The sequence below is a fragment of the Rattus norvegicus genome, chromosome 19 (assembly GCF_021556685.1).
Source record: "Rattus norvegicus strain SHRSP/BbbUtx chromosome 19, alternate assembly SHRSP_T2T, whole genome shotgun sequence".
NCBI lineage: Eukaryota > Metazoa > Chordata > Mammalia > Rodentia > Muridae > Rattus > Rattus norvegicus.
In genome coordinates, this window is record NC_141552.1 from 52,587,248 (window position 1) to 52,600,100 (window position 12,853).

At 45.2% G+C, this 12,853-nt stretch overlaps 1 protein-coding gene and 1 long non-coding RNA gene across 52 annotated transcripts in view; one reads left to right on the forward strand and one right to left on the reverse strand.

The window, feature by feature from the left end:
• LOC134483361 (uncharacterized) overlaps positions 1-12,853 on the reverse strand; it is an 80,451-nt gene that overhangs the window by 60,650 nt on the left and 6,948 nt on the right. The gene's annotated exons all lie outside the window — the stretch shown is intronic.
• Positions 1-12,853, forward strand: part of Pmfbp1 (polyamine modulated factor 1 binding protein 1) — a 49,856-nt gene that overhangs the window by 15,898 nt on the left and 21,105 nt on the right. For all 51 annotated transcript variants that reach the window (XR_015643251.1, XR_015643266.1, XR_015643244.1 and 48 more), the window contains 2 exon segments: positions 3,240-3,488; positions 6,408-6,629. Coding sequence is in view for 24 of the 51 variants with exons in the window: in XM_087593797.1 (XP_087449923.1) it covers positions 3,240-3,488; positions 6,408-6,629 (471 nt within the window). In the remaining 27 variants the exon portion in view is untranslated.

The following is a 12,853-nucleotide window of genomic DNA, read 5'->3' on the forward strand; positions in this document are numbered from 1 at the left end:
TATCTGTCTCTCTCGTGCCCACAGACACTCATGTGTGTGCGTGTGTGTGTGTGTGTGCGTGTAAAATGCACATATGCATATATCCATATACATGTAGAGGCAACATGAGGTGCCTTCCACTGTCCTTTATCTCTTGAGACAGGGTCTTCCCTGAATCCAGAGTTCACTGGTTGGGTAACCTGACTACCCCACCTGCCCCACTCTCTCCCCGTAACCAGTGCTATCTCTACAGACCCCGGTGACAGCGCCCGGTTTTTACCTGGCTTCCAGAAAGAGATCTGACCTGATTTATGATGATACAGCAGGCACTTTCCTAGCTGAGTCATCTCCACAGACCACTCTCATAATTCTATAAATATAGCCCAACTATCAAGTTGCATGATTATCAATGGCAGGATTTTTATCCTTTATAAATTATTAAAGTTTAATAAAACTATAGAAATGTTCATTTTTAAGCCCTTGAGTAGAGTCCAAGAGACTGAAAAACGGTATAGCAATTGTCATTGCTCTTGGTTCTGGGAGGAACCTGAAGGTGACACCCTATTGTAGAACACATCACGTGATACATGGGAGATGCAAATGAGTGTTGTCACCTTTTTTCCCTCCTCCAAGTCAGTCTTTCTCCCTACGAAGTCCCAGACAAGCCTGGAAACCATGACAGACCAAGCCGTGGCTTGGAATGACACCACAGAGCTGCAGCCCAGTGCTCTGTGACCCTAGCCTTGGGCCAGAACTGAATTTGGACCAACTAGGGCTGTCCTGATCTGCATGACAGACATGACTAGAAGCTCATGCACAGTGGTTCATGTTAAGCTCCCATAAACCAACCAATATGACCATCCTCCTCCACATGGCACCAGCTACACATAAAAGAATTCATCTGAGCATAGGAAGACAACCCGTCACTGCCCTAGGCTAGCGTGTATAGCATAGTCTGCTTCGCCCGTCAGCCCTTGTCCAGTGTTCTCAATAAGCAAATGATTTTCAAGGTCCTAGTGCTGCCCATACCACATACTTTGAACACAGGCCTGGGAGGAATTGAAGTAGAACTGACCCGGGAGCCTTCTAAAGACTGACTAGCATAGTAATGGAGGTGCTCTGTGAGCTGCCAAGGAGAAAAACAATCAAAAGTCTTGGGAAGCTGGAAAACCTATAAACCACAACAAGATAGGCAAGATAGGTACAATAGGGGCAGCTTCGCCTTGTGAGGAACCAACCACTGCCTGATTTAACTGAAGGCTCACTCAAGAATTTCTCACTGAAGAAATTTCATACCTGATTCTGAAGACCTAGACAACTACCTAGATGTCATAAACCCCAGAGCCTACCCCTGACATTTTCTAAACCAATATAATTTCTAACTGTATTCTAAAATGTATCCTTATATCCAACAGATCAGTAGCTCTCACCCCTCATCAGAGAACCTGCTTTTTTGCAGCAGATAGGAACAATTACAGAGATCTAAAACTTGGGCAAAATGTAGAGAACAAATGACCCTAGTGTTGGACCAGGGCTGAATTTGAATGGAAAAGGGCCATCCTAATTTGCATGACAGAGACCGCAGACTGCTCAACTCCAAGTGACAGATATCTACACTTCCACCCCAAAGCCTAAGGCTTAGAAAGAATCATGGAAGGTCAGATGAGTAGATTGTAAGAGGCAGAAGATCAGGACGAGACCGGGAAGCTGCATCTGAGTCCTCTACCATATGGATGCTTAAGTGGCAGCACCAGTTTACATAACAACATGAATGAGGGAAACCTCACAAGACTCTCCCCTAAATGAAGAGCTACAAGCAATCAAGGGCTGCTGAGAAAAAGAATTAGTTGTCTCCATAGACAAGACCCTGTACAGATTCAATTCCAACTCAGCCCTACAGTCAGCACTAAATGGGCCCAATAGGCCAGATGGATGGATAGGTAGGTAGGTAGATAGGTAGGTAGATAGGTAGGAAGGTAGGTAGGTAGATAGATAGATAGATAGATAGATAGATAGATAGATAGATAGATAGATAGATAGACAGACAGATAGACAGATGATTGATAAATGATAGATTAATAGTTGATAGAGTTCATAATTAAAGAGTAAGAGATCATGAATTTCAAAGGGAGAAGAGAGACATGTGAGGAGTTGGAGGGGAAGATGGGAAGACGAGGGATGGAAATTAGGAAAATTCGGTATTCATATATGAAAAGAGTAAAAAGGGGGAAAAAAGAAAATATTCCAAAACCTGTTTGAATGCTGTTTTCTTACATGTATTCTGTTAGTGTGATCAAGGCCATTGGCTCAAGTTCTAGAGAGTCAACAAAATTTCTAAGGCCAGCCTTTTGTCCCTTTTATCCAAAGGCATAGCCAGAAATCTCTAATTTATGCCCTGTAGAAACAGACATAGTCATTATTCTGTGGGAATTTATAATGCAAGAAGAATATTAGACCCACAGAAATAACTACAGGCAAAAATTAAGAAACACTACATCAAGGAGTTGCCAGGACACACTCACACACACACTCACACACTCACATACACACACACACACACACACACACACACACTCATACACACACTCACACATCATTTACCAGGTCACATCTTTCTTCCGGAGAGACAGTAGGTGCCCAGATGTAAGCACTGTGTCTGCCTTCCACAGTCCAGAAGCCCCAGAACCCAGCAATTTCAGTGTCCTGTTAACTGGGTACTTGTAATAACTAAATTCAGCTCAAGAACCATTGACTAAAAATTCACTTCCTCCCAGTCCAGTTCGCCATCTTTCTATGTATAAGTAATATGTATACACAGCATAAACCATACCTCTAGATCATTTATATGCATGATACTTTTCTTCTGGATTGGGGCACAGCACAGTAAGGAGGCTCACAGAGTGAAGAACTTGCCACCACTCTTGATGGCCTGAGTTGGATCTCCAGGATTCAGAGGGTGGGTGGAGAAAACCAATTCCAAAAGTTGCCCTCTGACCTCTACATGTAGACCACAGTAGGCACATACCCTCCCCCCAACTCACCCAAATAAAAAAAAATGTAATTTTCAAAAATTTAAAGAACGGTCTTTAATTCTTCAGATTCCTTCTTGCAGACTAGGACTAGGAAGTGACAGATTCCCTGGGAATGTAGTGAACTGTTTAGAAATTTCTCTGTGGATGAAAACATGAAAGCCAAAGGGCGGCTCTCTATGCTCTCTATGGTCTTCTAACCCGCTTCTGTATATCCTGTCTGTGTTACAGAACAAGAAGCAAGCTCAGACATTAGTATTCACAGATAACCAGGTGGAATTCAAGTCCAATAAGCAGTATCACCTCAGACAACTTCAGCAACTGAAGAAGAAGCTGCTGACCCTGCAGCAGGAGCTGGAGATCCGCACCCAGGAGCTGCAGGCTTCCTACCGCTCCCTCCTGCAGTACCAGTCCATCCTGGAGAAGCAGACTTCCGACCTTCTTGTTCTTCACCATCACTGCAAACTCAAGGAAGATGAGGTATCCTGAGGTTAACCTTCGATGTGTCCCAGGTTGCCCTTGTTCCTCCAGCACTCGGGCGCTGCCTACCATACGGCAAGCCCTGCCTTTCAAAGGGAGGTTAGCAAAGGGAAAGGAAGTGGACTGGCATGAGTAGGTTGAGGAAAACAGTGTTAGTGTGTATGGGGTGTGGGGTATAGGCTTTGAGTACACACATGTGTGGCATGAGAGGCCATCCATTCCATATTGTTATGGATATTAAAATAGAAGAGACTCCAGGTCTCTCAGAGAAAAAAAATAAACAAAAGGCCCATTAAATCAAGTATTTTTAGGAAAGTCAGCTGCACAGATGATAGGACGCCCAGCCCCTGGTCCAGCACTGGCTCTAAGTGGTTACTGAGCGCCATTCTGTTTCTTCAGGCTACAGTTTTAGAGCCTTAGAGACAGTCCTTTCTGGACATCCACTTAGATTGATGCTCCAGGGCAAAGGACAGCCTGCCTATGAAGTCCCAAGTAAATCCCAAAGACCCACAGAACCAAGATGGGTTTAGCAGGAAGGACACAGAGAGCCTTAGCACTGTGGTTCTACCTAATACGGCAGGCAGGACTCATGGGCGTGCCTTCCCCTTACACTTGCTTCTTTCAGGCTTCACATAAACTCCAAGGAGTAATTTAGACAGTGCTTTTGCTGAAAGACTAACTCCAGGGACTTTAAAGGGAACCTTGGAGGGAGTATAGGGAAGTCTTTAAAGGGCATAGTGTAGCCTAGAAAGAGTTTGCTGGAAATAGCTGGGATGGGAAGGAAGAAAGGTGATCCCACAAAATGCCCTTTGGGGAAGTCTGTGAGCTTCGACTGTGGTTTAACAAAGCTCTTAGGTGTTCAAGACCGGCTGTTCTCTATTCCCCAAGCCAGAGTCCAGCTTGGATAAAGGAACCCCCAAGTTAGCTGGGATGCTGCTTAGCAACAAGGACCAGAAAGAGCTATTAGCGATAGTCAGAGATGGGTGACCCGTTGGTTATGAAAACAGCACATATCACCACAAACCTAAAGCCTATGTTTTAGCTCTATCACCACGTCCATCCAAGACTTCCATTCCCTCAGTCATCCAAGGTGGCTGCCAGAGCTCTAGCAATCACATCCTTATTCCAAATAACCCAAGTGAAAGGGAAGATGGGAAGAAAGTACACACCTACCATATAAGGACACTTGCCAAAAGTTACACACACACCCACACACACTCCACATGACTAAAGCAAGTTCTTTTTTTTTTTTTTTCAGAGCTGGGGACCGAACCCAGGGCCTTGCACTTGCTAAGCAAGCGCTCTACCACTGAGCTAAATCCCCAACCCCCTAAAGCAAGTTCTTTGAAGCCAAGAAATGTCATGTTTAAGGAGACAAATCACTGCCCCCAATCTAAAATAGATGCTCAGCCACCAAGAAGGATAGGCTAGGCACACTGGTCACTCCCAGACCTCAATCTGAGAGAGCACTGCGAAATTCATTCTAAACATCCTGCCAAGCTCTCTCGATGCCATTAACACAGAGGCATCGCACCCCTGTCCAAAGCTGGGTTCGGCCAACAGCAGACCCTAAGACGAGCATATGAGTAAAGTCATGTTCTAAATGTGGGAAGTGATTCGAGGAAGCATGAGGTGTGGTCAAGAAGGGCAAATCCCAAATGGAGTGGATTACTGGCTCTAGGCCAAGGGGAGTTCAAGCCCTGGGGGTTGGGGGGGGTCTCTGGATGATATTGTGGAATTGTCCTCAGAGTGAACTTCCCAATCAAATCCACTACTGCTATTCGCTCCTGGGGGCAGTCACTCACTAACATGTCTTCTCTAGCTTTCCCCCTCTGGTTGGAAGAGCAAACAGCCAAACGTTCTTGTGGCTGGAATGGGCTGTGTGCAAAGAAATAGTGAATGCTCAAAGTTCGCTGTCTACAGACCAATGTCAACAGACACCAACAGAGCTGGTCCTAAATACACACCACATGCATATAGATGCATGTGTATGTGCATGCGTGCTCATGGACATGTTTAAAAATAGTGCTGTAGAAATGTGAGTGGGACTCCTCCTGTTATAACACATGAATATCTAACACCCCTCCCCTTTTGCCCTAAGAGATACCTTAAACTAAATGATCCTTTCCTGAGAGGAATCGCAGATGGGAAGCAGTTGGTTTCGCCAGCTTAATTAGTGGGCCGATTTCTGTCAGAGTTGGACAGTTTGAAGCAACATGAAACCTTCCATGGTGGTACTCTTGATTCTTTGAACGCATATAACTTGACATGCAATTTAGCACACTCAACCACATACAATCACTTGCTAATTTAAAATCCAGTCCCCTCAGCACCATGAGAGAGGTGAGACTGCGTCTCCTCTACGTACCTCGCCCAGTGTGAGGCTCGTGAGTGTCCCAGAGATTCCTGTCAGTGGATGACAGAGCAGAAGAATCATTTGCAAAAGAATTGCACAACTCTCAGAGGAACTTCAGATCGTGGCCCCTCTCTGTCTCTTGGGAATTTGCTGACATGAAACTGTGTCCGTGTGGGACTCCGTGCTTTCCAAATGAGATCCCTAGAGAGTGCCCAGGACAGAAAGGACATGGGCATTCCAAGGCTTTCCAATAAAGGGAATGGCTCGAACCCATTCCAGTTCATCATCCAGTGTTTATTCAGCCCCTAAAAAAAATGTCAGAGAACTTTTCTCTCATCACAGTCTTCATTCTCTTTAATCCTAATAGAAGTCATTAGGGTTCTCCAGATACCAAATAGGACATCCTGTTTAGTACTTCATTCAGCCTGACACTGAGCTGGGGCCCATGTAAATGCTGTCCATGTAGGCTTCTAGTTCAGACTTATGGGCTCTCGCGGTCCTATCTTCCCCTCCATGTCGGCTGTTTGCGTGGCCTCAGTGTGCCTCCCCTCCTACATTACCAGGTCATTCTCTACGAGGAGGAGATGGGAAGTCACAGTAAGAACACCGGGGAGAAGCTCCATCTGGCCCAAGAGCAGCTTGCCTTGGCAGGGGACAAGATCGTCTCCCTAGAACGGAGCCTAAACCTCTACAGGGACAAGTACCAGACTTCCCTGAGCAACATCGAGCTGCTGGAGTGCCAAGTGAAGATGCTGGAGGAGGAACTTAGCGGACTCATTTGTCAGGTAGGACCTAAGTAAGCCACATCCCTTAGCCAGGAGCGCTAACAGGCGGACACTTCTCCAGTGGCTCCCTCTACAGGTCCTAGCCTCTTCTACCCAAGGCTTGAACTTCCTACCAAAGGAGTTCCTCCTGCCACTCAATTTTGTAGCATTCAGGTTTGTTTGTTTGTTTGTTTTATCAATTTACAGTTTTTACATCTCCTTTAAGATTACCTAACCAGGTGTTTGGGGCTGGGAGGAGTGGGGACAGCACTCAGTTGATAGAGTTCTTGCCCAGCATCCATGAAACCCTGGGTTCAATCCCTAGTACATACAGAGAGTTCAAGGCCCCTTCGTAAAACCCATTCCATCTCAGAAACAGGGGTGGGTGGGTGAGAGAGAGAGAGAGAGAGAGAGAGAGAGAGAGAGAGAGAGAGAGAGAGAGTCATGATTGCTATATCAAAGGATGTGCTGACCTTGAGCAATTGGCCATGTAAACCAAAATGGTTCTGCCATTTACTACTTTTACCCGAAGTAATTAAAAGAGCCTTGATATATTTTTTTAATCCTTCTAAGTCATGTGAAACGGAAGGAAGGGGCAAGGAACTTTTCACTCAACACAATCTTCATTCTCTTTAATCCTAATAGAAGTCAGTCTCCAGGAAAAGGCCTGGGTAGATTTGCATCCAAGTGTTCGTAGACAGAGATCTTGGCATTAGCCAACAGGAGAGGGAAGAGCAAAGCTAGGTTACACAAAGAGCAAAGACGTCGTGCAGTCTCCCAAAGGCCTCGGCCTACTCCGAAGAGAGCCAGGGAGCTGCAGGAACTCTCAGAGCTGAAGCTGAGGAAAAGGTCACCTTGCCACCTGCATGTTACCAACTACTGAGTGTGGGCCGCCCCTCTGAGACTTGGGCAAAGCAGCTTTCTTCAAGACCCAGGAAAGGCCCTTACATGGCCTGCAGCTAACAGCCACCCTCATAACAGCTAGACAAGGATTGCTAGGAAGCTTTTCACTACCGAAGGGATCTGGCTTCCGGGGAATGAGTAGTTTTACTCCTTTTGTATTGACTTATGGGAGCACCTTAATATCTATAATAAAAATTCTTTGCTGTGTCGCAAGTTTCCCTCACCACCCATAACATTTCACTTGGCTTTATTAATGACATTTTTACCATGTGTGAGCTTTAAACATCTGTGGAGTCAAACCCCCACATCCCTATAGAAACCAGGTTTTACATCTTGCTTTGGAAGGCCTCCCTGACACCCAAGATCATAAAAGGATTTTTTTATTAAGTTTTCATATTTATGTCTTTAGTTTTTAGTCCATATGTGCATAGGAAATGAGATGTAGCTTTAATTTTACACTTATGTACGTGACTCTCCTGGGGTCCCCAAAACCATTCACTGAACATCCCAACCCTTCCCCGCCAATTCAAGCATCCACTTGCAGGAGCCATACTGAGGTACACAAGGTTCTCAAGACTTTCGCACTCATTAGCTTTCCTTCTGCTGGTGGCAGAGCTCCTCAGGGACTGTGACTGACGGCCTGTTGACAGTACCTTGTAGCCCCTCCTCCTTCACTATGTACTTCAAACTTTCCTCAAGCATTCCTAGATGTCCTGATGAAATTCACACCTATGTTGTCTGTTGCTCACATTTTATTATATATTACTCTAGGAGGTTAGTGAGCCCTGAGGAGCATGGTGTGTTATAATTTTTCTTCATTTGTTTCCACTAAAGGTTTGCACTTTTCCTTTACAGGCCTGGTTTTATCACTAGGAGGTTTGCTTGCTGGTTGAGGTTTTTCTGTTTATTTGGTTTTGGTTTTTGGTTTTGGTTTTTGGGTGGTTTTTCTTTTTTGTTTTTGGGGGGTTTGTGTTATTTGTTTGTGGGATTTGGGGGTGGTTTGTTTGTTTGTTTGTTTACTTCGAGATAGGGTCTCACTATGCAGTCTTGGCTAGTCTGGAACTTTCTATAACAGGATGGTTTTGAACTCACAGAGATCTTCCTGCCTCTGCCTAAGTGCTGACTGAAAAAGCTACCATGTCCAGCCTGAAGAGGAACGTCTACACACTTAAGACGTGTAAGGGCTGAACTGTGGGCCAGCAGTTAAGAACACTAACAGGAACTGCTCTTACAGAGGACCCAGATTCAATTCCCACCACCTGCAACTGTCCGTAACTCCATTTCCGGGGATCTGATGCCCTCCTCTGTCCTCACCAGGAACTGCACACAGAGGCTCACAGATACACGTGCAAGCTAAACAAACACGCACACATACTTTAAAAAGAAACCGGCATGATCACTGGTGTACAGAAGAATTTATCTCGTACCAGACACTTGACTGAGCTTACTGACTAGATGTGCAACTAAACATTATGGATTTTTTAAACTTCACTTTTATCTTCAAATTTTACTCAAGCCGGGTGTGGTGGCACACTCCTTTAATCTAGCCCTCTGGAGGTAGAGGCAGATGTATCGTGTCTGCGAGTTGGAAAGCCAGCCTGGTCTACATAGTGAGTTTGGGAACAGCCAGGGATATGTGGTGAGACCATCTCAAAAACAGAGAGAAGGGAGGCAGGGCTGACCAGCTTTCCTTTCGTCTCACTGGACTGAGCTGCCCTCCAGGGTGTCTTTGGTCCTAGTTCTCACCACTAAACACGAACCCATTCTCCTGCTAATAAGCTTTCTCGAGTTTGTAACCGCCAGACATGGGGGCACATGCTTGCAATCCCAACACTTGGGAGACTGAGGTAGGGGGATCATAAATTCAAGGCCAGCCAAGGATGCAAAGGAAATTCAAAGTCAGCTTTGGCTATACTGTCCTTTAACGAAATAGATAATATGTCCTCATATCAACACATTTCCATGTAGAATAACCCCATTTGGGGAGCTACTTGATTGGGATGTCAGTTTTAAAACATCTTTTATTAAATTTAAAGAAGCAAGATTAGTTTGACAGTTTAAATTCCTATCTATCAATATGACTATCTGTCCACCTTTATTTTTTTACTGGAATTAAACCCAGGGTCTTGCACATAGTAGGCAAGAGTTCCCCACCTGAGCTACAACCCCGGCCCCTTGTGCTCTCATCTCTGACACAGGTGATCCCCAGATGAGTGGGGAACTTTCTGCATTTCTCTAGGGCTTTGGAACAGTTCACGTCTCAAAGGAAACGGCTGTCCCTCTAAGGTGACAAACAACTCCAGTGTTTGTTCTTCCTTGGGCCTATCTAGGTCTCTCTCTACCCAACCCGCATTCCCAGACTTTCCTTTTTCCTATAAATAATGTCTTCTTAATTATTTCAAAAATGGTTGTACTCACACCCAAGCAAGCTTTTTCAATATTTTCTGGTCTGTCCAAAGATTGTTTGGACATAATCTCGAACGCTAGTCAGCCAAATGTACAAACTGATGAAACCATCTTCCCCGGGGTCTCTGAACGCCTCACGGCACTGTTTTGTGTGACTCCAGGACCAAAGCCCAGCAGGTGATGTCTTTCTCTATCTTGTGTTTCAGAGGTGATAGGTCATCTCTTTTCCCTGGCCTGGGGGCAGGGAAGGGGACAGGGCAAACTAAAGACGTTTTCTTTTAGTCTTTATCACACCTCTCAAGCTTAATGGACGACTCAATTTCCGTTTTTTATCCTATGGTATGGAGATGATATCAGAACCTGTAGGTATTTTCTTGCTGTGTCTTCAGTTTCCTATTATGGTTCCAACCCTTCGCCTCCTGTATGCTAAATTATTTACATGCGCGTCATGTGTGATCAATTCTGGGTTACTGGCTGACCTTTCTCCAGCATGCTCAGAGGCAGCGTTCACGCCCAGTGAACACGAACTATTTCTAACTTTGCCCGAAATTAGAGTGCTTTGGGAGTTAGGGAGACAAATTTAATGGAGACTGGATCTGCCATCCAGGCTAGAATTCTGAGCTATTTTAGCTATGTGCCTCGGTTTCCCCGTCACTACCACGGGCTGATGACAAGATGGATCGTGAACGTCATGCATGAGTTCAGCTGTCTATTAGAAAGTTTTTAGACACAGTGGAGCTGAGGAGGTGGCTCAGTCAAGAAAGCACCCGCCTTGCAAACACAAGGACCTGAGTTCAATCCCCCAGATCCCACGTGAAAAGGCTGAGTGTGGTGGTGGTGCTTGCAGTCCCAGCTTGGGAAATCAGAGACAGGAAGACCCCTACGGCTCGCTGACCAGTCGCTCTAGCCAATGAGACCCTGTCTCAAGGCAGGTGGGAAGCATTGCTAAAGGTGACCCCTGAAGTTTTCCTCTGGCTATCACACACACACACACACACACACACACACACACACACACACCCTGGTGAACAGTCCTATTGATGAGAGTGTCCAGTGTTCTAGCCTCCTCGAAGGACAGTTATATAATATCTATTTTGGTTTGGGCCGTAGACCACATTTCTAGGAGTTTAATCTACACATTTGCTCAAAGATACTCAAAGGTCAATGTGCAAAAGCATTTGGTTCAGCTTGGTTTTAGAAAAGAACTACAAACAGCCTGTGTGCTCATCAACAAGAAGCTGACTAAATGCATTTTAAAACGAGACAGCACAGAGCAGAAGCACGTGCACCATACACCTCTAAGACATCCACTGTTACGTCTTAGGAATCCAACGCCGCCCATTATCCTATAGATTTGTTGATAATGTCAGTGCAGGGGTAAAAGATCTAGAAGGATGTGCACTTTTTGTCCTCTCTGAAAACTGGAGAGGGTGCAGGGCTAGAGCGAAGAGTCAAAGAGAAATGCACACTTGCCTGCAAGGTCACCGTGTAAAGAGAAGACAGACACAACATTATATTCAATTTGAAAGTAATTTTATGAATAAGATAGACTTGGAGGACATGGCTCAGTAAAGTACTTAACCTGTAAGCATGATGACCCAGGTTTGATTCCCAGGAGCCACGTGAAAAAGTCAACCTTGAAAGAATTCTTATAATCCAGGAGCAAGGAGAGAGAGAGAGACAGGAGAACCCCTGGGGCTTGCTGGCCAGTCAGTCCAGCCGAACCATTGAGTTGCAGGTTCAGGAGGAAATTCTGTCTCAGAAAATAAACCAGGGAATGATTGAGGAAGACACCCAGTGGTGACATCTAGCCTCCACTCACATGAGCATACACATGCACAGAAAGAGAGAGAGACAGAGAGAGAGAGAGACAGAGAGAGAAACAGAGAGAGAGACAGAGAGAGACAGACAGAAAGACAGAGAGACAGAGAGACAGAGAGAGACAGAGAAAGAGAGAGACAGAGAGACAGAGAGAGACAGAGAGAGAGACATAGAGACAGAGCGACAGAGAGAGAGAGACAGAGAGAGAGAATGAATACAACAGATCTACAAATAACAGTATGGAAAAATATCCTCAACAAATTGTCACTTGAGCACATCATTAAAACAGTGTACAGAAACACTCATTTGTAAAAGAAAACTATCCAGATATGCACACAGATATGCCTGGAACATAGAGTCCCAGCTACCAAAAACATTGGTAACACAAGGTGTCATGGGGGGGGGTGCAGTGGTGGGAACCTGAGTCACAAAACACACAGATGCATGCCTTTGAGGACTGTTGGGTACTTTCATGTTGAGTCTACACTGGCTGCTATTTTTTCTAACCAAAATTCTGCTGACCAAAGGTGAACATACACTTTTAGGACACGAGTCTACTTGTAATCGTAACTTCTATTCTCCTGTAGTAATTGTCTCTGAGGCTTACTACCTTGGTCTGCTAATCTAGGCCGAGGCCCAGAAGCTTCTAACCTCCATACAATCTAATCTAGGCCTACAATGTTTTCAGCCTCTGAGGCTTGCTGCTGAATAAGCTCACTCTTCCTAGTTCTGTCTGAACTCTGGTTGGCTGGTTCAACTCAGCTGCTCTGGCTTAAACTCCTCTCCAAGCTGACTGATTCAATCTGGCTTCTTTCTCTTGGCCTCTCCTGAATTGCTCTGCTTGGCCTGATACTAACCTTGGAAATCTGTTCTAATCTTCTAGCTCCTTCTTACTCCGTCTCATTCTGTCTTCTCTCTGTTTAGCTTGTTCTTGCTTTGTGACCTGTCTCTGTATAACTGTCCTTGTTCCTTGTGCCTCTTTCCTTTCTCTCCCTCTCTGCACTACCCTCAAGTAGCTTCCCTTTTCCCTCTCTTCTCGGAGAGTTGTGGCAAATCTTTCTCTGATTCATCACTTTGTCTGCCTCTCAATTAGACTTCACTTTCGAAAACAGAAG